Below are 26,925 nucleotides of genomic sequence, written 5' to 3'. Positions count from 1 at the left end.
ATCATTCATATATGAATATAACATATACTAAACATAGTATATTAATATTTAAATATTAGACGATACATTCACTTGTGAGTATTACATAGTATATTCATTTGTGAATGTTAGATGAGATATTCACTTATGAATATTAGATGATATTTTCATATGTGAATATTATATAATATTACATGGTATATCACATGAGAATAGTACATAGTATATTCACTTATGAATATTATATCGTATATTCACTTATGAATAATAGTTGGTATATTCATATGTGAATATTGCATAGTATATTCATATATGAATACTACAATGTGTTTTCAGAAATATATATAATTTTTATATGTTATTCACATATGAATAACATACAGACTTGCATATAGTATTACATGGTATATCACATGAGAATAGTATATAGTATATTCACTTGTGAATATTAGATCGTATATTCACTTATGAATAATAGTTGGTATATTCATATGTAAATATTGCACAATATATTCATATTTGAATATTACAAGGTGTTTTCAGAAATATATAATTTTTTATATGTTATTCACATATGAATAACATACAGACTTACATATTTGTTTTGTGTTTTAATAATCATATATTGATTCAGGTAAGAAAACATATTCATATATGAATATAACGTGGTAATTTAGTTTATACATTTCATCAAACAGTTGGAGTGCATACAAGTTAACTTTTTTAAAAATGTGATAAATACGATACTTTGACTATTTAAATCTTACAAAATAGTAGATTGGTAGAGAAATATATGAAAATTTTCAAACAAAAAATGATTTGATCTTTTTATAACCTTAATTTCGATGTTTTATTTGATGATCGATGTTGAATGAATTATACGAATTGAATTTTTTGTTGATTATCGATGATGTTGATCTAATGATGCTGGAAATATAATTAATCATAGATGTTGAAGATATGCTCGTATTCAAGCAGATTTGAAGGCTGGATTGAAAGAGCAAAAAATGATTTTTTGTTGTCAACTGTTGAATGTTGTTGATAACGTGTTATTAACGAAGATCGATGATTGATTAACACATAATGACGTTGATCGATGATTTAATTGAAGAAATCTGGATTGTTGAAGGTTGGAGGAGAAATTTGGATGATAACGATCGATTAGAATGAATTTCAATTGTTATCTAATTCTCTACACTTACGTATTTGTGATTGAAGGCTATTATATCATATTTATAAGTTTGCCACTGTGTCTTTTTATGCTTAAATTAAATGAGTGATTGAGAATGATTCCCTCATTCTCAACCTTTTTTATTTTCTCAATTAAACTCACCTCTCTCTCTCGCTCTCTTTCTCTCTCTCTCTCTCTCTCTCTCTCTCTCTATATATATATATATATATATATATATATATATATATATATATATATATATATATGTGTATATATATATATATATATATATATATATATGTATATATATATAGGGTTAAGTTCAAATGAGAACACTATTTAATGTGAGAACGTGAGAACACTACTTTATGTTACTATTCTCCTATGAATTTTGTATATACAGCGATATGACATTATTCATCAACAAATATACGAACAATCACACATTAATATTCATATTAAAATTTTGTATGTACAACTTTATGACATTATTCATCACCGAATATATGAACAATCACATATTTAATATTCACATTAGAATTTACTAAATTAATACACATATATATAAATTTTATAGTAGAATAGCAATATAAAATTGAATATATTCATATTATAATTATTACAATATTATACATATTAAATTCATAGTAGAATAATAACATAAAGTAGTATTCTCACGTTCTCACATTAAATTGTGTTCTCATTTGAACTTAACCCTATATATATATATATATATATATATATATATATATATATATATATATATATATATATATATATATATATAAAGTCAAAACACCATTAAATTACAACCGTTACCAAAATTATATTCATCAAATACCATATTGTATTTACATACAAGTAAACTAGAAGTGACACTATATAATAAGTATATGAATTACATAATTTTATACATATAAAAGTCAAAACATCATTAAACTACAACGGTATAAAATTAAAACATCATTTGATTTCATCAAATATTTACTAAATTATATTCATCAAATACCATATTCTTTTCACATACAAATAAACTAGAAATAACACAATATAATAAGTATATGATTTACATAATCTTATACATATAAAAGTCAAAACTCCAATGGTATCAAGTTCAAATATCATTTAATTTGATCAAATATTTATTAAATTATATGCATCAAATACCATATTGCATTCACATACAAATGAAGGAGAAGTGACAATATATAATACCTTCAATGATTTACAAAATTTCATTCATATAAAAATTAAAACCCCATTAAATTACAATGTATCAAGTTAAAACAACATTTAATTTCATTTACTAAATTATATTCTTCAAATATCATATTCTATTCACACACAAATGAGCTAGAAGAGTCACTATATAATAGTTTTTTTTATCTCACACACACACACACCACATCATCATCATTCTCTTCCTTCCCTAAAACCCACACATCCATCCATATGCTTTGCTTCTTTCACTGTCTAAATCTTGGAAAAAGAAAGTAATGGAAGTTTAGCAGAGAAAAAGGACATAATCACACTGTGTGTTCGTCTTTTCTTGGTAACGATCACATCGTCTTCTTTACGCAATCTTTTTTCAACAAAACCCAAATTTTCAGAGAGTTATTCTTATATATGTAATGGCGAAAAGTGGGGTGTTTGAAAGAGATCCGACTGCAGCAGCGAAGGTGACGACCGACAACTTGAAGAAGGAATTACAGAGACTTGTTAAGTCGATTGTGGAGGAATCTTCACCAGATGAAGAAATTGGATTTGGATTTATAGATTGTATTGATAGAGCCACTCAAACTTTGCAGAGTTTGAAGGATTTGAAAGAGGGAATGAAACATCGATCATATGATAATACCAGTTTTGATTCGTGTCCTCAAGAATTCAATTGCCCTCTTTCGAAAGAAATCATGAGAGACCCAGTTATCATCTCTTCCGGAAAAGTAATTTCTTTGCTCAATTCCTCATTTTTTTTTTCTGATCGTTGTTTATACATGTTCACTGTGAATGTTCTAAACTGTTGAAATCGGAATTGAAATTGATCCCACTCATTTTATTGAAAAAGATTATCAGTGGGTAGATTCAGGGGACGATGCCTGGGTTCCTGTCATTGCATGGTTTAATTTCAATTCTTTTCATGGGTTCTCCGGTGGTGGTCCGATGACACGAAGAGGTAATAACGGCGGCGCTTGCGGTGGTGGGAAAAAACGTCACCGGACCACCGTTTACAGTCTAACTTTTCTATACCCGTGAACAGTGAATGGATAAGAACATGACAATGATTTTAGTTTTGGAGCGAATATTCTCTTATGATTTTATACCAAAACTTTCAATCACCGACACCATCTGTAATCTGCCAACTCCTTCATGGCTTTTCTCGTCGGGTTTCAAAAGATATTTTTTCGATTTAGAACTGGATTTCGGAATTTGATCAACTGGGTTGATGATTAATTTTGATTTTCGTGTAAATTTCTGGGATTTGGGTTTCTTAATGCGCTGATCATTTCTTGCTAATTTGCAGACATACGATAGAGCTTCAATCCAAAAATGGCTAAAAGCAGGGAACAGAACTTGCCCCAAAACCCAACAAGTTCTTACGCACACAATTCTAACTCCAAATCATCTTGTTCGCGATATGATCACGCAATGGTGCAAGAATCGCGGTGTTCGATTGCCGGGTCCTCTGGTCTACTCCGATCAAAATCTGGCGACCGAACCGAATCAGAGTCTTTTCCGGTCACTTCTCAACAAGTTATCATCGAGTCTTCCCGATCAGAAAGAAGCCGCAAGTTCATTACGTTCATTAACAAAACGAATCCCATCTTTCCGTGCATTTTTCGGCGAATCTGATGATGCGATACCTCAATTGCTAGCCCCATTGTCAGTGATCAAACCCGAAACGGAAACTCACCGTGATCTTCAAGAAGATTTGATCACAACCCTTTTGAATCTATCGATTCACGACAACAACAAGAAAATCGTCGCCGAAACACCAAACGCGATTCCAATTTTACTGGACGCGTTAAGATTGGGAACAATAGAGACTCGAAGCAATGCAGCTGCAACCCTTTTCACTCTATCCGCCCTCGATTCCAACAAATCACTCATCGGAAAATCCGGCGCTTTAAAACCGCTGATCGATCTTTTAGACGAAGGGCACGTAATCGCAATGAAAGATGCCGCTTCGGCGATCTTCAATTTATGCATCGTCCATGAAAACAAAAGTCGAGCTGTGCGCGACGGAGCTGTAACCGTGATTTTAAAGAAAATCGGCGAGAGGGTTCAAGTCGACGAGTTATTGGCCATTCTTGCGATGCTTTCGAGCAACCAGAAGGCGGTGGAGGAGATGAGTGATCTCGGTGCAGTTTCTTGTTTGTTTTCTTTGATCAAGGAGACAAGTTGCGATCGGAACAAGGAGAACTGTATCGCAATCCTGCACACAATTTGTTTCAATGATCGGACGCAGTGGAGGGAGATGAAGGAGGAAGAAAGTAAGTACGGGACTCTGTCTAGGGTTGCCGGAGATGGGACTTCGAGAGCCAAACGGAAAGCCAATGGGATTCTTGATCGGATTAATAGACCGATTAATCGCACTCATACTGCTTGAGCTTCATTGGGTTTTCAAAGAAATCTGTAAATTCATCATCTTCTACATCAAGATTTTTTAGGGTTCATGAGTTTCATGACTCTACTGAATCTTAGGTTTTACTTTTTAGTCAACTTTGTTGCTAAGTTTGACCTCAAATTTTTGTAAATTCGTGTTTTCTATAGTTACCATCAATAACTGTTTCTTAAGAAAAAAAAAGGTTATTTTTACTGAGAAATTATTATATTTTTTGCAATAAAATGAAATATGGTTGTATAGGTTGGTGAGAAAATCTATTTTGTTATACTTTTACCAAAATATGTAAATTTATTGTATAATAAGGTTTTAATCCTAAATATATTATAAGATATTATATAATATAAGTTGGTTAATACATTTAAGTTGTGCATATTTGCTGTCTTTGATCTTTGCACATGGCTTTTGTGGTAGATAACTTCAATTCCAATATACTAATCACATGATTTTCTTGTATCGTATTTGACTAAAATGCAAGCAAAATGATTTCGTACGATACCAGTTTTGGCAGGTTCGATAAAATATCTAGACTTATTATATGTTCAATAAAAGATTATTAAACATTTTTTTTATATAAGATAACATATGAAAATGAAAATGAGTCACGAAATTAAACTTGTAGGTTTTAGTGATACAAAACACAGTAAACAAATACGCAAACTTGATGACTAAAGTAATTTGAAGTTAATTAAATCGACCATAATTTTGGATCCGACAAGAGCAAAAGAAGTGTAGTTGCTTTCTCATGCATGTGCTTCATTAAGACCTTTTTGATGACTAGTCACGAGTACTACTGTTGCACTTAATCTGAAAGTTACTACGATTTAAGGTTGATGCGTTTTTAATATTTTATGTACTGTTATTGTTAAACAGTTACGCAATCTACTCAACCATATACATTGGAAGTTATCTTTGTTAGAATGATTTCGATTTTATATGATCTAAAAGAGCCGAAACATTAATGATTCTGAATCTTCTTTTCTGTTTTCAAATTTTGGTGTCACCCGCTAAATATTAGATGTCAAATTTGAACTTAAGATATTTATGAGTTTAGGTCATAGTGAAAAGCATCAAGTGCTTAAAAGAGAGAGAGATGATAATTGTTTGAAATAATTGAAGTGGGGTTGGGGGGGTAGAGAGCCAAAATAGGAAGAATGTGCCCACAATCAATGGGGCAATGTGTCCCTTGCTTGTGTGATAGATGTAACATATTTTTTTGGTGGTCCATTTAACCATCCAAAATGGCACACATCCTTTTGTGAAAGTCTTTATTGAGAAACGGTTAGTATCCACATCACCCTTTTTGTCATATCACCACCATATTGCCTATTATAATAAACCTTTGGCACTATTCATGTCTTCAACCTTAACATGACGGTGGTAGTTGACAACATAGATTTTAGTTTTTTAAAAATTAAATATTTTTTTTTATTTTTTTTACTTATCATTTTGCTTATATAGAATAATGATATGTAAAAATCTATTAATGATTTAATTCTCTATCTTAATCTTTTTTTAATATTTGATTTGATCTTATGAGTAGAAGGATGGATAAAAATAAAGGGTAAGAGAATATTTGATTTGTTTTTAGAGATGTGAATAATAATGAGTGTTTGAATGTGCTTTTGAAAATAATTATTTAATTATCTGATAACTTGAGGACTTAAGTAATACGATCGAAGATAAAAGATCAAATAAAAGCTGTAAAAAATTAAAAATCTGTGAGAATAGATAATTTATAGTATTAAATTATGAACAATATATCATGGTTACTTTATTAAACTATGAATATTATAATATTTTTTTACGAAACTTACAATTTAATACATAAACCATATTACAGAATTCAGGTTTACTCAATAGTTCCTAACATTTTTAGGGTTCTTATTTAAACATTTACAACCAAATCAATTACAAACACTTTAACTTAGGAATAATATAATTAACTTTTGTTAATCAAAATTTTGAAAGAATTGTACTTGTATTTTACATGATTTTCTCTACTTTTAATAATAAAAAAAGCCTTTTTGATATCATTAAATAAATAGGTTATTAGACAATATTTCATACAATTGTTGCAATAATCAACTTTTTCCAGATAAACAAATTCTATTTTTATATATCATTTTATTTAAGAATCAAGAGCTTTGATAGTTAAATTAATATCAAATACAACAAAATTGAATATCAACTATTTAGGTTGTAATGACTTTGTGAGACAATATATAACATGTGGTGAGTAGACTTGGTTATTCATGTATTCATGTCATTTTCATGTGTCCTGTTGTGTCATACAAATTCATGTATTTGTGTCTCGAATTATGAGGTCTAATTGTGAGTAACTTATGGACCAATGTTCAAATCATTACACTCGCCGACTCATTTGGTTCTGGATGTTCACTTGTAGTGACTCCTGAACATGGTCTCATATTCACGAGGAATAGTAAGTTGACCCGTAAACCATGGGTACAGAAGTTTCATTTTCAAAAAAAAAAAGAAAAAAAATCATAAAATAAAACCAAATATCAAATGATATAATATAATCATATAATTTGGGAGACGTGTACTTTTATCTTAGGATACCTCTATCTTTTATTAGAAGATCGGGGTGTTATAATGGTTGGATCAATGAGATATGTGAAAAAAAACACTTTCAAATAAAAGCATTTCGAGGGTACATACGAAAATCTCTAATTGGATAAAGTTTAATATTAAAAAACAGAGAATGAAGAAGATGATATGATCTTGTGTACCAGAAAATTGATCAAAAACGGGCATATAACCCTTGTCTAAAAGCTAACAAAAAAAACTGTCATAAAATAGTTTCACAACCACCATAACATGTCATAAAGCTGCCACTAAAAACGGGTTAAAATACAAGATCACAAAACCGAGTTTAAGACATAAATTCAGATTTTAATGCATTTTTTATAAAACGGGTTCAAATACAAGAATTACAAAGTGATAGAAATCACCAACATCTTCTCCACAAAAAATCTTTTTTGTTTATTTCGTATATTGATTCCATAGACACTTAATTGGTTTAAAATCCCAAACATTCATTAAACTGTTTGTTTATTACTATAACTTCAAACAACAATATCACGTCTGAACATTATGTCTGCAATCAATTTTATGACATTACAGTTAATTAGTGAATATTATACAATAATATTCAAAACAAAAATAAAAAACACATCTAACATAATCAAGGGCGGTAAATAAAGTAAGCAAATAATGATGGTGATATATGATTATTATTTTAGTTGTGATACATTATGGTTATATTTATATGTGATGGTTAAATTCTAATGTCAACAAGTTATTGGCTGATTTTTAAATGTGACAGGTCAGAATCATGCTAAATTGACATGTTACCATGACCAATTAGCTTATAAGCATGCTCGTGTAGTTAACTCTTGACACGTTTCCAGTCGACATGATATTTATTAAACTATTGAGAATTGAGAATATGTCAAAAGTTTATTGTTTACAAATATGGTTTGAAATTATTTGATATGATCTAGTCTAAAGGTCCTCAAAAGCTTTAAATTATAAAGTCAAAAAGATATTTTATGTGTATAAAGTATAAACAACTCCTGTACAAGTTATATGAACACTTTCTAATTAACTTTTGTTTCTTTGGACCGAGAATTTCCTGGGATTGGGCCATCTGTGCCGACCACATCATCTAGGCTACGACCGTAGTTCTAATACCATTTGTTAGGATCGTTACCAGCTTAACCATGCTCAACTTAGAAGAAAAATGAGGTTCCATTTTCTAAAATCAATTGGTGATAGAAGTGATTACCCATTGCCTTATATGCTAGCATCTAGTTTCTTATTTTACCAAAGTGGGATTGGGTTTGCACCCCAAAAATGAACTGAATGTTGTATCGATCAGATATAATTTAAGTATAAAGAACTAAAGAAAACTAATCTAAGCAAATAAAGAACAAAAAGTAAAGAACACAAAGAATTCTCCAAATTGTCTTTCACCAAGAAAATGTTTGTTTTCACCAAGAAAACGGGTTATCACAAGTCACCAAGACGAACTCAACATTAGGGTTTACCCTAATGTTGAATATATACTAATCTATACAAGTATACCCCTTGATTGAAGGGATTGTATCTAATATAAACTAAGAACTGATCTTTATCACAAAGATATCGAATCTGATATCTATTCTATACTTATCTGTATCATTACCTAATATACAAAAGTTACATAGAATAACTATCTACATGCTTACACTGATAGACGTGAGACGCTGGCATTGATGTTGATCTTGATGTTGGCGTTGACAGTTAGCGTATAAAGTGTTTGACTTATCAGATCATAAGGTGTGACCTAACAATCTCCCCTTATCTGATGATGTCAAAACTAACCTTCAATGAATCCTTTAGCTCGTGCTCCCCCAGAGAGTAAGATTGAAATTTTAAGTTCTTCAACTTTAATGAATGCTCCCCCTGAGAAGATGAATGACTTCCCATTTTTTTATTGCCAAGCAATTGAGGTAGCATATATGAATCACAGCAGACGGACGAAGAGATGATGAGTTGAGAATGGTTATGTCAACTTGACTCCCCCTTAGATTTTTCTTTTCTTTAGATCAATAACATTTAGTAGATTCGTCAGCTTTAGCAAGATTTCTTCAGCTTTATCAAGATTCTCCCATTTTTTTTACATCAACAGCAAATACGGGTTTGGAGGAAGCAACCAGAGTATCATAATTGTAGCTTGCAGTCTATTAAGATTGTGATGTCTCCTGATAGTATAGGTTTGAACTACCATTCATTAACATAGTGTTGCGATATTTCATCAACATGTGGTTTCATACGTTGAGTCATTAATCACTTGTATTAGAAGAAAACGGCAAAAGTGGTATGATGTGTGTAATACATTCCGGTATGAAATGTACACATCGACAAAGAGTGTCAAAGTTTTATCGGTGTATTGCTAATACAGTGAATCGTTAACTTCTTAATAGAAGAATTGTTGGGAAATAGTGGGCAGGTGTGTGTGTGTGTGTAATACATCACGGATAATGATATACCCATCGGCACATATTTTTCGAATTCTCATCAGCGTCTGGTATCATATGTTGAATCATAAAGTTCTAAAGAAAATTTATAGAGAGAATGGTTTGATGCGTGTGATAAGTTGTGGTGTTTTAGCTTAACCATCGGCATAGATTTTTCAATCTCTCATCAACATATGGTACATTACGTTTAATCATAAAGCTTTAAAGAATAATATAAGGGAAAGACGGGGTTGGTGCATGTGATAGCCTATAGTACATAGACTAACTATCGGCACAAAATTTCAAACTCTTATCAGTGTTAGGTATATCACAATGAATCGTTAAGTTTTATTAAGAAGATATTAAGGAAAGAATAGATTTTTCAGTCACGTTGAGATGGAATCAATGTGAATCGAAAATGATGTTAACTCATCAACAAGAAGTGGTTTAACCTCCGTATGATAGAGTTAAGTTGTTGTCTAGAAATATAAAGTCCACCATCAATTCATTTAATATGGTACACGATAGAATAGTAAATAGTATAAGAATATAAAACAAGGCTAGTCAAACAAAGAAAAATAATATACAACCTTTTTTAGAGGCCCTCTACATAGCCTTTTCAGAAGAATCATAAAGGCAGACAATCTTTTGCATAGTATCATCAAAGATAAATATTTTGAAATAACTACACATTAATTAACTTCTTTTCTTCGAGATATCTACCCTTCAAGTCTAGCCATAAAAGAAAACACAACCAAAGATAAACCCATCAATATACAATACATCTCACTATAAACCAAGAGTGATGAAACCATTTACCATTGAAACGTTGTGTGACATCCATAAATTCATGAAAATCTAAAACTTTTTCAAGCATTCAAAAACCATTATTTATTACAAAAATGTTTTCAAAGTAGTTTCATATCAGAGTATCCCAGAAATTAAATCATAAAAATGCGAGGAGGTGCACGATCACGCCTTCGCCTTCCCGCGATCATCCGAAGTACCTGAAACAAAATCCAAAACTGTAAGTCTGAAGCTTAGTGAGTTCCCCCAAAATACCAACGCCATACAAACCATAACCATATCATAACAAAAAAAACATGCATATAGAGTCTATTTTATGACTTGACCACCCTCACCGGGCCTTCAGTCTGTCTGGCCCACTCTCAGAACCTTCAGCATGTCTGGTCCGCCCTCCCGGGCCTTTAGCCTGCCTGGACCGTTCTTTGAGCCTTCGGCCTGACTGATATGCCCCATTGGGCTGCAGTCTATCCGAGCCGCCCTGGGTATGTTGGCCTACAGCACAAAGCAGGTTTGCCTCAACCTACCCCCAAACACACAATCAACACATAGATAACAATGCTAGTATATACAAACAGTCAGACTAATCTAACATATCACTAATCATAGCATCATACTATAAACCAGGATATCGACCTAACAAGTCACTAAGCATATCATCATGCAATAACCAGGATAACAATCCAAAAAGAAGGATCGGCATTGGTACCTTCGACCTTGTTAGTAGTGAGGACAACTCACCTCACAATGTCGATCGGAATTAAAATATCAAACTCCCAAAGCACGGATCCATACACCAACACCTACAACCACCAATGACCCACTTCCATAAATTCCCAAATTACCAAAATACCCTCTGAACTCAAACTGGCCAGCCCTTGGTCAAAGTCAAATTCAACGGTCAAGGTCAACAGTCCATGTTGACCCAACTCATCGAGTGTAGCTTACAGACTCGCAGAGTTCCTTCAGAACCCAGAAAGTCGCGAAAACCCCAGTCAAATCGTCAAGTTACTAAGTAACTCGTCGAGTCCATGCAACATCCAGAATATCGGGAAAACCCTAACCAACTAGTCGAGTCATCACGCTAACTCGTCGAGTTCATGCAGAATCCAAAAAGCGGGAAACCCTCATCCAACTCGTTGAGTTGACTATGCAACTCGTCAAGTTCCTTCGGTCATTTTCTTATTCAGACGTTTTTAAGAAAAACCAAGGCTCCAAACTGTAGATCTAAACTCCTAGGGTGTAGTTACCACGTAAAATTGCTAACTTTAAGTGCATGCATGGATTCAAGAAGCTAAAACACTCAAAACTAGCCTTAGGAAGAGGTTTAGGGCAAGGAGAAGGGACAAAGCTTCATAAAGCTTGAGGCTTTATGTCAATGAGGGCCTAGAGGAGTCCAGATCTGAAGCTACAACTTCAAATCGTGCTCAAAATCAGAAATGCTTCAAGGATAAGCTAGAAATGGCCCTAAACTCTTGGATGAATAGATCTAGTAAGAGAATGATCAAGGTAATGACTTTTTACCTTCAAATGAATGCCAAAACAATGTAGATGCCGGATCTACAAGCCCCTTCTCATTCCAAGCTTCTAACTCTTCAAACCTCTTCAAGAAATGTACCAAATACACATTTTTAGCCTCACACACACTCAAAATAGGGTTAGATCGATTAGGGTTTGCTTCTGGACGTGAAAAGGTGGTAAGGAGGCTAGAAGGAAGGACTTAAGGTGCTTTAAATAGCATGAAAACCCTAAAAATTAAGGTTTTCATGCACAACCTCTACTCGTTGAGTTAGGGTCCTCCAACTCGTCGAGTAGGTTCCATAAAACACACGGCCATATTAGTCTCTACACAACGAGTTGGGGTAGCCAACTTGTCGAGTAGGTCTATAATTATGAATATAAAGCTTTAAAATTTATACCTGGGAGTCGGGGTGTTACACGTTATAGATGGATTCCAAGCTTCATATTCATCAGGAGCAAGAGAGGAGCAGAAAATGGTCTTTGTAATCAACGAGTTAACTTGCTTAAATCCATGAAACCATTATGTTGTCAAGATCAACACAGGGGCATTCGAGGTTTTATCGAATTATGAGTCAATAGATGAAAACAAGACTTACTGCATTGATGGTTTCTCCTTGCATTCATAACAGTGAGTGGAGGAGAAAGAGGATATTCGCAAGAATAAGAGGACATGATGCCACTCTTTTTCTCAACACTAAGAACATTCAAAACATTCTGGATGACTCCAGCTCTTGCAAACTCTGGAGGAAGGAGGTGCAAATAAAACTTAGATATGATTGAAAGATAGAGAGAAGAGAGAAAAGAGAATACATATAAATAGTAAAAGCAAAGCTTAAGCAAACTATGTAAAAATCTGTAAACATAATAAAAGAAGCATTTGTCTTTTTTTTTTATGTTTTTAGAAAGAAAGCAAAAGCAATGTTAAATCAGACGAGTTAGAAAACAATTAAGTCATTGAAAGCATGCCAAGATCTCCAATCAATTTGTTTAGAGTCTTCTCGTCCAATTCCTTGTTGAAAATGCCAGCCAGCTGATCAGTGGATGGAATGTAGAACAACTCCATTTTTCCCTTTTGAACGATGTCCCCATTGAAGTGATGATAGATATCAATGTGCTTGGTCTTAGAATGTTGCCTTGGGTTCTATATCATTTGAATGGGACTAGTGTTGTCACAACGTATGGGAGTCTTTGAGAAGTTTAGACCATAATCTAAGAGTTGATTCTGAATCCATAGAATATGAGCATAACACCTTCCAGCGGCTACATATTCAACTTCAGCGGTAGAACAAGCCATTGATGTTTGCTTCTTGTTGGATCAGCTTACCGGTCTATCTCCAAGCATTTGAGCTCCTCCTGAAGTAATTTTAGGATCAATTCCATAACCACCATGTGTTGGATTAATGTCTAAGTCCATAACTATATTTGGTATGTACTTGACCCGACCCGGCATGGTCCATTTGGGTTGCACTTCACCGACACAATTTATATGGATAATCTTTTGAGAATAGTATGTTTGTGATTAATATTAATATGTTATAAGTTCTAATATATTAATATGGAATCATATTATTTAATTAGTATTGATCAAGAATTAATTTATAATTAATTAAGTGATCAAAAGGAACTAATTAAATATGGACTCTTATATATATGGAATGGGCCAAGTTCATTTAGGTTGGGCTAAGCTTTCATGGATAGTCCATGGAGTGTTTAACCCATGGATCCTAGGAAATGAAAGGTCATGGGTATTAGGGTATAACCCTAATCCTCCATACTATATAAAGATGTCTTTGGTTGGTGAAATTGGCACTAGTGTGGATACACTAAAGAAGGGCTAGCCAATTTCACTAGAGAGAACCAAGTAATCATATTCTCTAAAGTATTCCAAGGTGTCTTGGTGATTTGTGATTCCACTTGAGGCTTCCACACTATTGGGGCTAAGCTCTTAAAGCTTGAAGACATCAAGCTACATCAAGAGGTATGTATTCTATCTTGTTACATTCATAGTTTTTGTATGCTAGATTAGGATAATACCTTGGATGTTCTTATTTGCATGTATAATAGAGAAAACATAGATCCAAGGTATTTAGGGTTGCATGTACACTTAGGAAGTGTTAGAATGCTCAAAACCCAACAGTGGTATCAGAGACACGGGTTGTTTTCTATTATATTGATGCAAATATTTTATTTTCAAAGTTGAAAAAAAAAACATGAAGTTTGTCAAATTTTAAGATAATTACTTGTTATTGTGAAAAACTAATTATTTGTAAAATTTGAATAATTTGCTTTATGAGTTGAATTAGGTCAAATTTAATAAAAGATAAAATAATATGATTATTTTATTAGTTTTAAAAGTTTGATCTAAAGAGTTTTTTTTTAAAAAAAAAAAAGAAAAAAAAAATTGATTCAAAGTTTTTTTTGGAGTTACAAAATTTGGTGTTAATGTTTTAAAGGATTCCATAACTTAAGAATAAGTTATGGATCACCAAAAGTTTTTTGTGTTACCTTGTTTTATGAGTGAATTTAGATTAATGAATAAAATTATGTGATAGTTGGTTTTAATCCAAATTAATCTAAGAATTGATTCTAAAATGTGTTTTTGTAACTTGTCCTCAAGTTATATGAAAAGTCACATTTAAGAATCATAAAACTCATAAAAATTGGCAAAGGTTACAAAAATGAAGAGTCTAGTTCTAATTAAATGGTTTTATGACTCCATAACTTGTCCTCAAGTTATGGAGGACCAAGAGTCTCTTCATTTAATAAAATAAAATAAAAAAAAGGTGTAACCTTAATTAATTCCATAAGTTATAAAATAAAGAAAAGTTAATTCTTTTATTAGTTTAAAGTCTTCCATAACTTGTCCTCAAGTTATGGAACTTGAAGAGTTTTTGGATTAAAACTACTTTAAACACATAAGTTATGGAATTAATTAGTTTTGAATAGTTTCAAAACTTGCCCTCAAGTTTTGGAATTTGTAAAGTTTTCACTTATGAATACTTTAATTCCAAGTTAGCCCTTAGAATTTTAAAAGTTAAAATTCAACCCTTATACTTTATAATATTATAAGTTAATAATATATATATGTATAAGAGTAAAGTCAGTCTTACCGCTAGTACGCCTCATTCACGAAGCCGATCTATAAGGTGGGTATAAGGTTGTTGCCTATAAAATGGCAACTTAATGGGTGTCCACTCTCACCCACCGCTTGCTTGACTGGTGGAGGGTCGTTAGCCGAACGAGTTTGACAGGACTAGAATTCTCCCTTCATTAAAAGTATTAATGATAATACTAAGTAACTAAACTCTTAATAATACCCAATCTTAGTTACTTAGGAAAAATGTGAATAAGGTGCTAACCCATGAAATTACACTTTACACTTTGTCTAAGTCGTTAGTGGAGCGTGTGTGGTTAACCGGCACACTAACTTGGACTTAACAAGGTAGGTAAAGGGTGACTTAATATTTATCATAGTATCGATGGAGCGTGTGTGGTTAACCGGCACATCGATTGAGGGGGAATTTATTAAGGGTACCAAGTGATTTGCATGGTTACTTCACACCTTGTTTTGTGATCCTCGGCATCCCAGTCACAAAACCTGAAGGGCACACTCGAGATTGAAACATGCCTTTGAAAAGTTCAATGAATCTCAAAGATCTAGGAGTTTCAAAACCAATTAAAACCTAATAATTCATTTCGTTTATCTTGGTGGAAATTGGTGAATCGTCATTCACCTACCTTCAAATATTTTATAGCTTGGATTACGGCATACCTCTTCTAAGTTATAAAATAGTTTGTTGGGTCCTAGCCTTAATATTTCATATTGGGTGTCATATTAAGGACTTTAAATCAACTATCTTGAATATCTCCCAAAAGATGTCTGTAATAGACACCTATGATCTTCCCAAATCTAGTGAAACAAGGTTTCCTAAATGAAGATGATGTCCTTTGGAAATCATACTTCTTTCACCTCCTCCAATTATTCTCCCCAACCCACAAGTTCTTGAAAAGTTTAAGGTCACTCAAGCCCTATTGGCAAGGCAAGGTCTAGGTGTGAACACATCTTGGAGATGTAGTCACATATTGACAAGCCGGGAGAGTTGGGTGTCAAAGTCTTGAGAAAGTTGGTGGTTCAATCACTTTCTAAGTCACATAGTGAGTTCCTTTGGGACACCTATGAAACAGACTATGACAAGACCCTTAATGATCTTATCTATTTGCTAAGATCAACTTCCTAAAACTTTATGGACATTGACAATGATGACATTGGATATCCAGTAAAGCATTCTCTTCCCAATGGAAAGGGATCGGCCATAGTCAACTCGGTTGACCAAATGGTAAAGAGAAAAGCTAAGTCTGTGATAGTCTCGTGTACCATTATCAAAGGTTCCATATGTTTATATTGCCAAGGGAAGGGGCATTGGTTGCAAAGCTGCCAAATTTACCTAAGGATGTTAAAGTCAATAAGTTTGACTCTACTTCAGGTAAAGACCACTATCTAACTCTGTTAAGTTTCTATTCTGAGATTCCTGATACATGATGTGACTGGGTCACATGGTGATGTTTTAAGAATCAAAGAAAAGTGAAGAAACTTAAAGAAAGAATATGTTGAATCTGATGGCGTAGATGGATTTCTATCGCATAGTTTGAAGATCGGATTCTTGAGCAACTTCTTAGGAGTTATGAGATATTGCTTAGGAATAGATAACAACAAGTTTTCATATGGATTGTAAGGATAAGTTTTTCCGCAAAGTTTTAAAATAAAAGAAAAATTTTTTGATTTTATTTATTTTAAAATATCCTTACAATGGCTTTTGAGGAAAAATTGTTGCTTATATGATTCCATTAAGAGCAAGAGTGGAAATATGAAATTGATTCTTTCATTTGTGGTAATGTCTAGATTTACCAAATAAGGAAAGATTCTCATCACCCAAGTTTCAATTGGACCGGAACTTGGAATCATGCAAGTTGTATAGCATGATGAATGAGAACTTTCAAGTTTTGGAAAATTAAGACTAATTACTCGGCCACATGGATGTGTGAGTCAAGTAAAGGACTAAGGGATCGAGTACACATTCTTGTGCACTGATTAAGTCCACCACAAAAGATTGATAAGACTATTCGTCATAGTTTACTAAAGCTCAGTAAATATGATTATACTTACAAGCTTAAGTGTAACTCTGAGACATTGGAAAAGGTTCCAATGTATGGCAGGGCGAATAAGAAGAATCAAATTAGGCAGAAGGATAAAAGTTTCTCATATCTGAAAAGATGGGAGAGTACTTTAGTATCAGTTTTGTGATCATCTTAATGATTAAGAAACCATATCAAAATTAGTTCTCTAAGGAAATCTTAGTGCATTCTTATGACTAAGAAGAGGAACTTGAATTGTTGAAATGGTTAAATCAAGAAGATGAGTCATACTTCGTTCCAATACAAGTCTTAGAGTCATACTCCAAGATTGTCATTTGAGTGACATGTCTTAAAGAAGGTTTAAAACACTTGTCAAATGTAAGAGTAAAAGTTTTCTACTCTTGTACATTTGAAATTGGTAAGTTGTGATGTTTTGGATAAAACAAAGACCAACTTAGGCCAATTGGGTAAAGTGTTTTTCTTGATTAGAATCCGCACTATCTCTTGGATGTTTGACAAGGGAGTCTTATATGTCAAGAGGACAGTGGGAGTCTTAAAGGTCTTGAAAGTCTCAAGAAATAATCAAGAATAAAACCTGAAGTTCTTCACTAGCACACGACTTGAGGTTTATAACCTATCGTGTTGACATATCTGTGCCCATTCCAGTTAAAGTTGGCTTTGCATATGAGTTCTTAGAGTTCTCAGTTTGTTGCATAACAACTTGGAAGCAATGGCAGGCCCTTGAGCTGCCAGGTGGCAAGAAGTTAAGATTGAGTTCAATCCATATGGTTTTGGATTTGTCATTATCTTTGTCTTGTGATTATGGTTTGACAAATTCATATGGGTAGGAACTCATACACCATATAAATCTAAGTGTCATAAGGTTTCTCTCCGATTCATGAAAATGATGGTGAGGAAACGCTTTCACTAAGTAGATTTTACGAAGATATCAATTGTGTTATTTGCATTTTCAAAAGTCGTTAGTGGAGCGCATGTGGTTAACCGGCACACTAACATGGACTTGTGAGAAATGGAAAATGCCTAAGCAATTGAGACCATGATTACGGTATCCCTTTTCATGGTTCTTGAAATTGCTTAGACACACAGGTGAGCTATCTACGGAAAGGGTGTATGAATCTAAATTTCAGACTGTCCAGCTGATTTCTGAGTACATGTCAAAGCTAGTGGGAGCATAAGTGTTATGCTAATAATCATCATGTTAGTGGGAGCATGATAATTATGATAAGTATTGCAAGTTAGCAATGTTAATTATAGAAAACAAAAGTTTCAATTGGGAAAAAGTTGTTTTGCTATAATTAAGGGAGAGGAAATTATGCTTCATCTCAAATCTATAAGCTTAGATCGTGAGGTTATAATCATTTAGTCAAGGATATATATGAATTTCATGTTGGAATGGCTCAACATAAGGAAATTCTGTATATGGGTCCATTATTTACGTTCTAAAATTCGATTATGATTACGGCATCCCTTTTCATAATCTGAATTATGAGAACTTGGCAAATTGAAATGGAAATATTATAGCAAAAGACTGGTTTAGTCTTTATGTAAGACATCATGAATCGTGTCCCATATGCTTCGGATATAGGATCGATTACATGTGCTATATTCATCCGTTCTAAAATTTTCCAAATGCCTGGGGCATTAAGAAGGGAAAAGGTTTAGAACTGGATATGACTAAAAGGATTAAACAATTGTCGAGGACAATCTAAGGTTTACCAAAGATTGGTTACTCAAGGACAATTGGAAGTATAGTGATAATTCTGGAAGGACCATATTGACATAATCTGTAAGGAGGCAACTCTTGTTCAGAAGTGATAGTCAAAATGGAATCTGGAAATGTTTCAAAGTTAGAATTTTCAATCTGTGTAAGATTAAGGAAACTTAATGCAAGAAGGATATTTCCAAGGAGTTGATCCCCTTTGGAATACTCTGTAATGATTGTTGCCAAGTCTTTGTGACTTTGTGCATAATCGTTACAAGAGGATCAATGCATATAAGTTTAGAATCTAACAGATTTCTGTAAATGGCATGAATTTGCAATTCTTGCATTTGCAGTAAGGATTTGGGAGTGTGAAAAGAGAATCATTGAAGTTATGTTCAATTGATCTAGTTCACAAAGTAAAGATCATAGACAAACATAGTATGCATACTTGGTGTGTGGCATGACTAGTGTTTAAGAAAACATAGTGTACATGCTTGGAGCATGGGACAACTATTGTTTTAAATTCAAGAATAAAGTTGATAGCTGAAACAGTATACAATGAATAATGTGTAATCATATGGTGATAAATAAAAGGTGTTTTATTTATGTTCAAAGGGATGATACCATATTGGATTCAATTATTATTGTGTTTTATTTTGCATGTTTTGACTTCGCGAATAAACTGGGTTATTCTTCCTGAATAACTAAGCTATTCAAACATCCACAGTCGGTCATATGTTGGAAGTAGATATGAATTAAGACTGTCATGGGTTGGCTTGTAGAGGTCTAAGGTGTTGGACAAAGGGCTACAACACTCATGAGTGCTCATAAGTTCTGAGTATTGGATTCAACCCGCGCTCATTGGAATCACTTCATGGATTTTATCATGAGTGATCATGAGATTATAATATCTTATATTCTTCAAACCTAGAGATATGAGTTGTTACTATGAGTTGGTTGTACATTGATTGCACGAAAACACATTTGGTAACTCGGTGCTATAAAACGTGCCTTTGTGTATGATTCAACAAGTAGTAGAACAAGCCATATGAGTCGAAGTTTATCCATTCCTTTTACCTTCGGGATAAAATCGATATCTGTGGGTCCCTCGATGATTTGATGATGACAAATGGAAGTGCTCGGCCGGGCCAGGACTGATTTGATTTGTTCAATTAGTCAGTCGTCATAAATCGAAAATCGGGAAACAACAAATGGACAGAGAGAATGATTATAATCCATGTCTCAGTCCATACGATATCTAGAATGGAGGAATATATGATCCCTTATCTAATGGACAAGTTCGTTGACAAGATCAGAGTTCGACAGCAGCTTTAAGAGCTACGATTGCCAGTTAGGTTTGAAGTCATACGCAATAATAGTTTTAGACTTATCCAAGTGGGAGACTGTTGGATTAATGTCTAAGTCCATAACTATATTTGGTATGTACTTGACCCGACCAGGCATGGTCCATTTGGGTTGCACTTCACCGACACAATTTATATGGATAATCTTTTGAGAATAGTATGTTTATGATTAATATTAATATGTTATAAGTTCTAATATATTAATATGGAATCATATTATTTAATTAGTATTGATCAAGAATTAATTTATAATTAATTAAGTGATCAAAAGGAACTAATTAAATATGGACTCTTATATATATGGAATGGGCCAAGTTCATTTAGGTTGGGCTAAGCTTTCATGGATAGTCCATGGAGTGTTTAACCCATGGATCCTAGGAAATGAAAGGTCATGGGTATTAGGGTTTAACCCTAATCCTCCATACTATATAAAGATGTCTTTGGTTGGTGAAATTGGCACTAGTGTGGATACACTAAAGAAGGGCTAGCCAATTTCACTAGAGAGAACCAAGTAATCATATTCTCTAAAGTATTCCAAGGTGTCTTGGTGATTTGTGATTCCACTTGAGGCTTCCACACTATTGGGGCTAAGCTCTTAAAGCTTGAAGACATCAAGCTACATCAAGAGGTATGTATTCTATCTTGTTACATTCATAGTTTTTGTATGCTAGATTAGGATAATACCTTGGATGTTCTTATTTGCATGTATAATAGAGAAAACATAGATCCAAGGTATTTAGGGTTGCATGTACACTTAGGAAGTGTTAGAATGCTCAAAACCCAACACCATGATCGTAGTCTGTGTATCCCACCAGTTTGAACTCAAAATCATGAGGATACCATAACCCAATATTGGGTGTATGCTTTAAGTAGCGAAAAATCCTTTTTGCAGCAAGAAGATGAGATTCCTTAGGACTGGCTTGATAACGAGAACACAATATAGTAGCAAACATAATGTCAAGGTGACTTGCAGTAAGATAGAGCAAAGATCGTATCATTCCTCGATATAGAGTTACATTCGCATATGCGCCATTTATATCAGTGCCAATAGATGCTGATGAGGACATCGGAGTCTTTACCGGCTTGCAATCAGAGAAACCATACTTCTTTAGCATGTCTGCAATATATTTAGCTTCACAAAAAAATTCATCATTTAGTTGTTTAACTGCAAACCCAAAAAGAAAGTTAGTTCACCCATCATGCTCATCTCGAACTTCTTAGCCATGATCTTCGCAAATTTTGAACTTAGTTTTTCATAAGTGGATTCGAAAATTATATCATCAACATACACTTGAGCAAAAATGATGTGAGATCCTTAATGTTTGATGAACAAAGAGTTGTCAATATTTCCTCGTTTGTATCCACTTGCAAGAAGATAGCTCGCCAATGTGTCATACCATGCTCTAGGTGCCTACTTTAAACCATAGACAGCTTTATCAGGACGATACACATTATTCGGAAACTCTTCAATTTCAAACCCTGGAGGTTGCTTTAGAAAAACTTCTTCTTGAAGATCTCCTTGTAAGAAGGCAGTCTTGACATCCATTTGATAGACTTTGAAGTTCTTGAAAGAAGCAAAGGCAAGAAACAAATGAATAGCTTCAAGTCTAGAAACAGGAGCAAATGTGTCATCATAGTCTAACCCTTCCAGCTGACAAAACCTTGAGCCACAAGTCTAGCTTTATTTTTTATGACGATCCCATCTTCATCTATCTTATTCCTGAATACCCAACGAGTTTCAATGATATTTTTTCCTTGGGGATTGGGAACAAAAGTCCACACACGATAACATTCAAATTCATTCAGCACATCCTGCATAGCCTTGATTCAATCAGCTTCTTTTAGGGCGTCAGTGACATTCTTTGGTTCAATCATCAAAGACAAAATTCACCACCATGCAGAAGTTGCTACTAACTCTGGTACGAGTGAGAATCACATAATTTACATCTCCAATGATTTGAGATTCAGGATGATCTCGAAGAATTTTTAGATTAGAGCGTTCATATGTATTACTTTGAGCAGAGTCTTCCTGATTAGATGGCTCAACTTCTTCAAAGAGGACATGCTGATCTTCAGAGATAGGATGTGAGTTCATGATTTGATCAACATTTGGAACAACAAACTCAGTGTCATTTGGCAAGAAATAAGGAATGGGTTCTGAAGGACTGTAAGTAAGTTCATTCATAATTGATGAGGGATGATCAACCCGATCATGAATAAATGAGTCTTCATCGAAAGTGACATGAGTTTTTTCCTCAACATTTTGCCTTGAAATATTGAATACCTCGAAAGCCTTGGATACACTAGAATAACCTAGAAACACTCATTCATCAGCTTTAGCTTCAAACTTCGAGCGTTGATCTCTTTAATTCAAGATTTAACAAACACCCCCAAACACATGAAAATAAGAGATGTCCAGTTCCATTCCCTTAAGTAGCTCATAGGCAGTTTTCCTATAACGCTTAACAATAATAAATTGTTTTGGGTATAACATGTTGTGTTGACATCTTCAGCTCAAAATGACAAAGGAAGACTAGCTTCAATGACCATAGTTCTTCCAGCTTCAATGAGAGTTACGTTTCTTCTCTCCATAATACCATTTTGTTGACAAGTTCTAGCAGCGGAGAAATTCTGAGAAAATCCTGAAATTAAGCAAAAATCTTCCAATGAGGAGTTTCTAAATTTAGTTCCATGTTTATTATGTAATTGTCTTACTTTGTGATCATAGAGAACTTCCCATTACTTTATGAGAGAAATGATTTCATCGGTTGCATGACGTTCTTTCTTAAAAAGACTACCCAGGTGAATCTTGAAAATTCATTCACAATAACGAGAGTATACTTCTTCCCAACTTTTGACTTAATCGGGAATGGTCCAAAAAGATCCATGTGGAGAAGATGAACAGGTTGTCATAAAGGCGGCCACCAAGACAAACTCAACATTAGGGTTCACCCTAATGTTGAATATATACTAATATATACAAGTATATCCTTGATTGAAGGGATTGTATCTAATCTATACTAAGAACCGATCCTTGTCACAAAGATATCGGATCTGCTATCTATTCTATACTTATATGTATCATTACCTAATATACAAAAGTTACATAGAATAACTATCTACACACTAACGCTGATAGACATGAGACATTGGTGTTGATGTTGATCTTGACGTTGGCGCTTACAGTTAGTGTATAGAGTGTTTGACTCATAAGATCATAAGGTGTGACCTTACAATGCAATATTTGGTCGCAAAGCTCCTAAAAATCAGGAAATAGTTTGATCCTCTTCCTCTTCGACCCCTATAATCAGTTCTTCAACAGTGGTTGTTCGTTGGCTGAAATTGTGGTATTCCTGGAAGGCCTGGCAATAAGTTGGTGGCAAAAAAAATTCTTTTAAGAGCTTTTTTCATCTTGTCCCAGGTTGTGACCTGAGACCTACCTTCCTACACGTGTTTCATTTTCACATGTTCCCATCAAAGCAAGGCATATTTCTTGAGTTTGATGGCAACCAGTTTGACCTTGTACCTGTCGGGAATGTCCCGCATGTTAAAGACTCGATCCATTGTGTGGAGTCGATCGATAAATTCATCCGGTTGTGCTCTCTTGTCAAACTCTGGTAACTCGATCTTGATTCCCAGATTCCGTAACGGGTTGGCTGGGGGATCCATTCTAGAGGCGGGCGATCTTTTTTATGTCTCGTGGGTCGCATTGGATGTCATAGTTGCCTCAGTCGGCGTTTTTACAATTTAATTGATGGTTGTGTCTTCCACGTTCTACTATCCTTGAGCTCTCATACCAATTGATGCAATATTCTTAGCAATCAAATTGGATTAATAAAAGCAAGTTATAAATTTTCTCTTTATTTAATTATCAATCATCTATCAACAAAAACATTTAGAGTATTTAACGGAAATTAAATCCCATAAACTAGGAACTAGGATATGACTAAAAGTCTAACAAAAAATTAGGGATACACTCAAAAAAATTAATTCAAATGTAGAGAGAATTCCAGCTGGATTGCGATTAGGAAATCGGGCCTAACCGTGATCATCATCTTGACTGGGAACATGGGTCGAAGGCCGAAGGATCTGGTAAGCAAGCTGATTGGTCTAGGTCTGAGTCGGAGGTTGCATCACTAGCATACATAACTATGAGATTGTCAACTTGATCTTATTAAGGTCAAATAATATGAAACATAGTGTACGATATGATCATAGTCTAAGTAATGAACAAACATCATACATAAGGTTGTGGGGATGGAGCACTCAAGGAACATGAAGCAGACTAAATTGGGGCTAGATGTGATGGACCAAGCCATTACAGGCACGGTCCAATCACATTCAAGGGAATATTATGCACGATTCATGTATGGGCCGAGAACAAGATATCTCGGATTAACCTTAATCCTTGATTTGTATTTGACCTAACGACATAGAGCTTCGATCTTCAATTCCAGTAGTAGACTCCCATGATTCCATAATTGCACTCGTGTATACAAGATAAAGGGAAGCAAGTAAGACCCAAATATTTCAGGAAAATTAGACCTACAACATGGTGTGAATTTGTTGGCCAACTAAAAGAAGGTGACGGGTAATTGTGTTTGTACTTCGTTTTGGAAGGATATGTGGTGGAATGATGTTCCTTTCTTTTTCTAATCAGTTCCCTAAGATGTTTGCTTTAGAGTTGAATTAGGAGGTCTTCAGTTGAAAAAAAGAAAAATCACTCTTCTTGGTCTTGATCTCTTCTTAGTTATCCAATGAGAGGGGAAGGGAGTGAGAATTTTTTTTTGGTGGGTAGGTGGGGGGTCTTGTAGGATACTATAGGGATTGTGGTAAAGATATGGATATCAGCGGGACCCCAGCCAGGGGTTCTGCCCCTTAGACCCCGCCAAAGGGGCGGCACCCCTTTAGAAACCTCGGACCCAGGGGCGCTGCCCCGACCCCCGACTTGACATCGAACCGGCTTCTAATGCGATCTTATACATACGTGCACTCCACACCAACCCGTACATATATTAGAGTACAAATTAAGAATCCCTTTAGCTCACATGTTAGTTCCAGTTACATAAAATGACATGGTGACACTAAAATCACCAATAGTTTTTGGCTCTATTTTTGCTATGGTTTCCTTGACTACGCACCCTAACGAATGGGTTTGTAATTTCAGTAGCTTCAGCGCAGTATTTTATGGATTCAACTTTTCTTAAGTTGGTTTCCTCTAGGTGGGTGAAACTTGTGCTTTTCAAGCTTAATGTTTTTCACTTGGAGATTGATGCTCGATGGGCTCTCAAACTATGATGAATCTGTCTAAACGGGGTATGGAGATTCATAGTTTTTCATGTCCAATAGTGGGGTGGGGTTGAGTCTGTTCATCACCTTTTCTTTTCTTGCCTAGTTACGGTTATTGTGTTGGAGAGATTGCTTTGATGGTAGGATTGGATGTGTCAATCTTGTTTTCTTATGGAGATTGGTCCCAATGTTTTAACAGCTTTTGATTAAGAAAGTTTGTTGTTGGAAAGGGTTTTCTTCGCTATGTGGTTATACATCTGATTTTTTAGGAATAAGGCTTCTGGAAGAAAAAAATAGATGCGTAAAAAATGTTTTATCATTGACGACATTTGTCTCACGAGCTTTACATTGTGCTTTAATAGGTCTAAGGTGGCGTTTAAGTGGATTTTATGGCTTCAAAATACAATTATGGCAATTGTGTAATGTTTTCGTTTTATTTGTTCTTTTGATTCCAGCTTCTTGCTGGTACGTTTTTAATGAAATTCCTGTCATTCTAGAAAGGGAAATCTCCAGAAAAATCCTAAAATTTTACCCTAATTTACGAAAAAGTCCCAAATTAAAATTTGTTTACGAAAAAGCATGAATTACCGGTAATAATGACGATTTAACCCTTTTTTCCCGGTTTACCGGTTTCATTACTTTCCTGTTTCATTAAAGTCCCAATATTTTACCCTAATTTATGAATAAGTCGCAAACTATAATTTAGTGATGATTTTGCCCTTTTCTCTATCAAACATACATTTTATCGGTCTCATTGCTGATTCAAACACATAGTCATTAAATTAGTTGATAAGATGGATATGTTGGGTTATATAATAATATATTTACTATAAAATTTTGATATACATCTCATCGGCTCATTTATAACTATGTATCTAGGTCAGCAATGAAACCAATAAAATATGTGTTTGCAAGAAAAAATGGCAGAAAATGAGTTGATGTCAGATGTGATGGATATATTGGGTTACATAAGATTAGATAGACAATTTGAAATTTCTTATAAACGTAAAAATAGCATAGTTGTTGCGAGTTTATGTGATTATTACAGTCTTCGTCAGATGCATTTTATATTGTACAAAATATACAATATATCAAGATATCATGTTTTATGGTAAACATGACATTATATAACCCAACGTATCCATCTTATCAACTAATTTAATGACTATGTGTTTGAATCAGCAATGAAACCAAAAAAATGTATGTTTGATGAAGAAAAGAACTAAATCATCACTAAATTTTAGTTTGGAACTTATTCGTAAATTAAGATAAAATATTGGGACTTTATTGAAATA

General features: G+C 34.0%; 1 protein-coding gene across 1 annotated transcript; it reads left to right on the top strand.

Annotated features, from left to right (window-relative positions):
• The first annotated feature begins 2,535 nt into the window (after positions 1–2,535).
• Positions 2,536–5,012, top strand: LOC111900652 (U-box domain-containing protein 9). Its single transcript, XM_023896535.3, has 2 exons — positions 2,536–3,093; positions 3,672–5,012. Exons 1-2 carry the CDS (start codon positions 2,782–2,784, stop codon positions 4,755–4,757), a joined length of 1,398 nt encoding a protein of 465 aa, XP_023752303.1. The 5' UTR covers positions 2,536–2,781; the 3' UTR covers positions 4,758–5,012.
• The last annotated feature ends 21,913 nt before the right edge of the window (positions 5,013–26,925 follow it).

This window comes from Lactuca sativa, chromosome 5 (assembly GCF_002870075.4).
Source record: "Lactuca sativa cultivar Salinas chromosome 5, Lsat_Salinas_v11, whole genome shotgun sequence".
NCBI classification, from domain to species: Eukaryota; Viridiplantae; Streptophyta; class Magnoliopsida; order Asterales; family Asteraceae; genus Lactuca; species Lactuca sativa.
This window is presented reverse-complemented; position numbering and strand designations above follow the sequence as displayed.

What these genes read in the sequence shown, in the direction of transcription:
- LOC111900652 (XM_023896535.3), top strand. Translation starts at nt 2,782, where the DNA reads ATGGCGAAAAGTGGGGTGTTTGAAAGAGATCCGACTGCAGCAGCGAAG. An exon ending in TTATCATCTCTTCCGGAAAA is followed by an intron (nt 3,094 to 3,671) that starts GTAATTTCTTTG and finishes GCTAATTTGCAG; the next exon opens with ACATACGATAGAGCTTCAAT.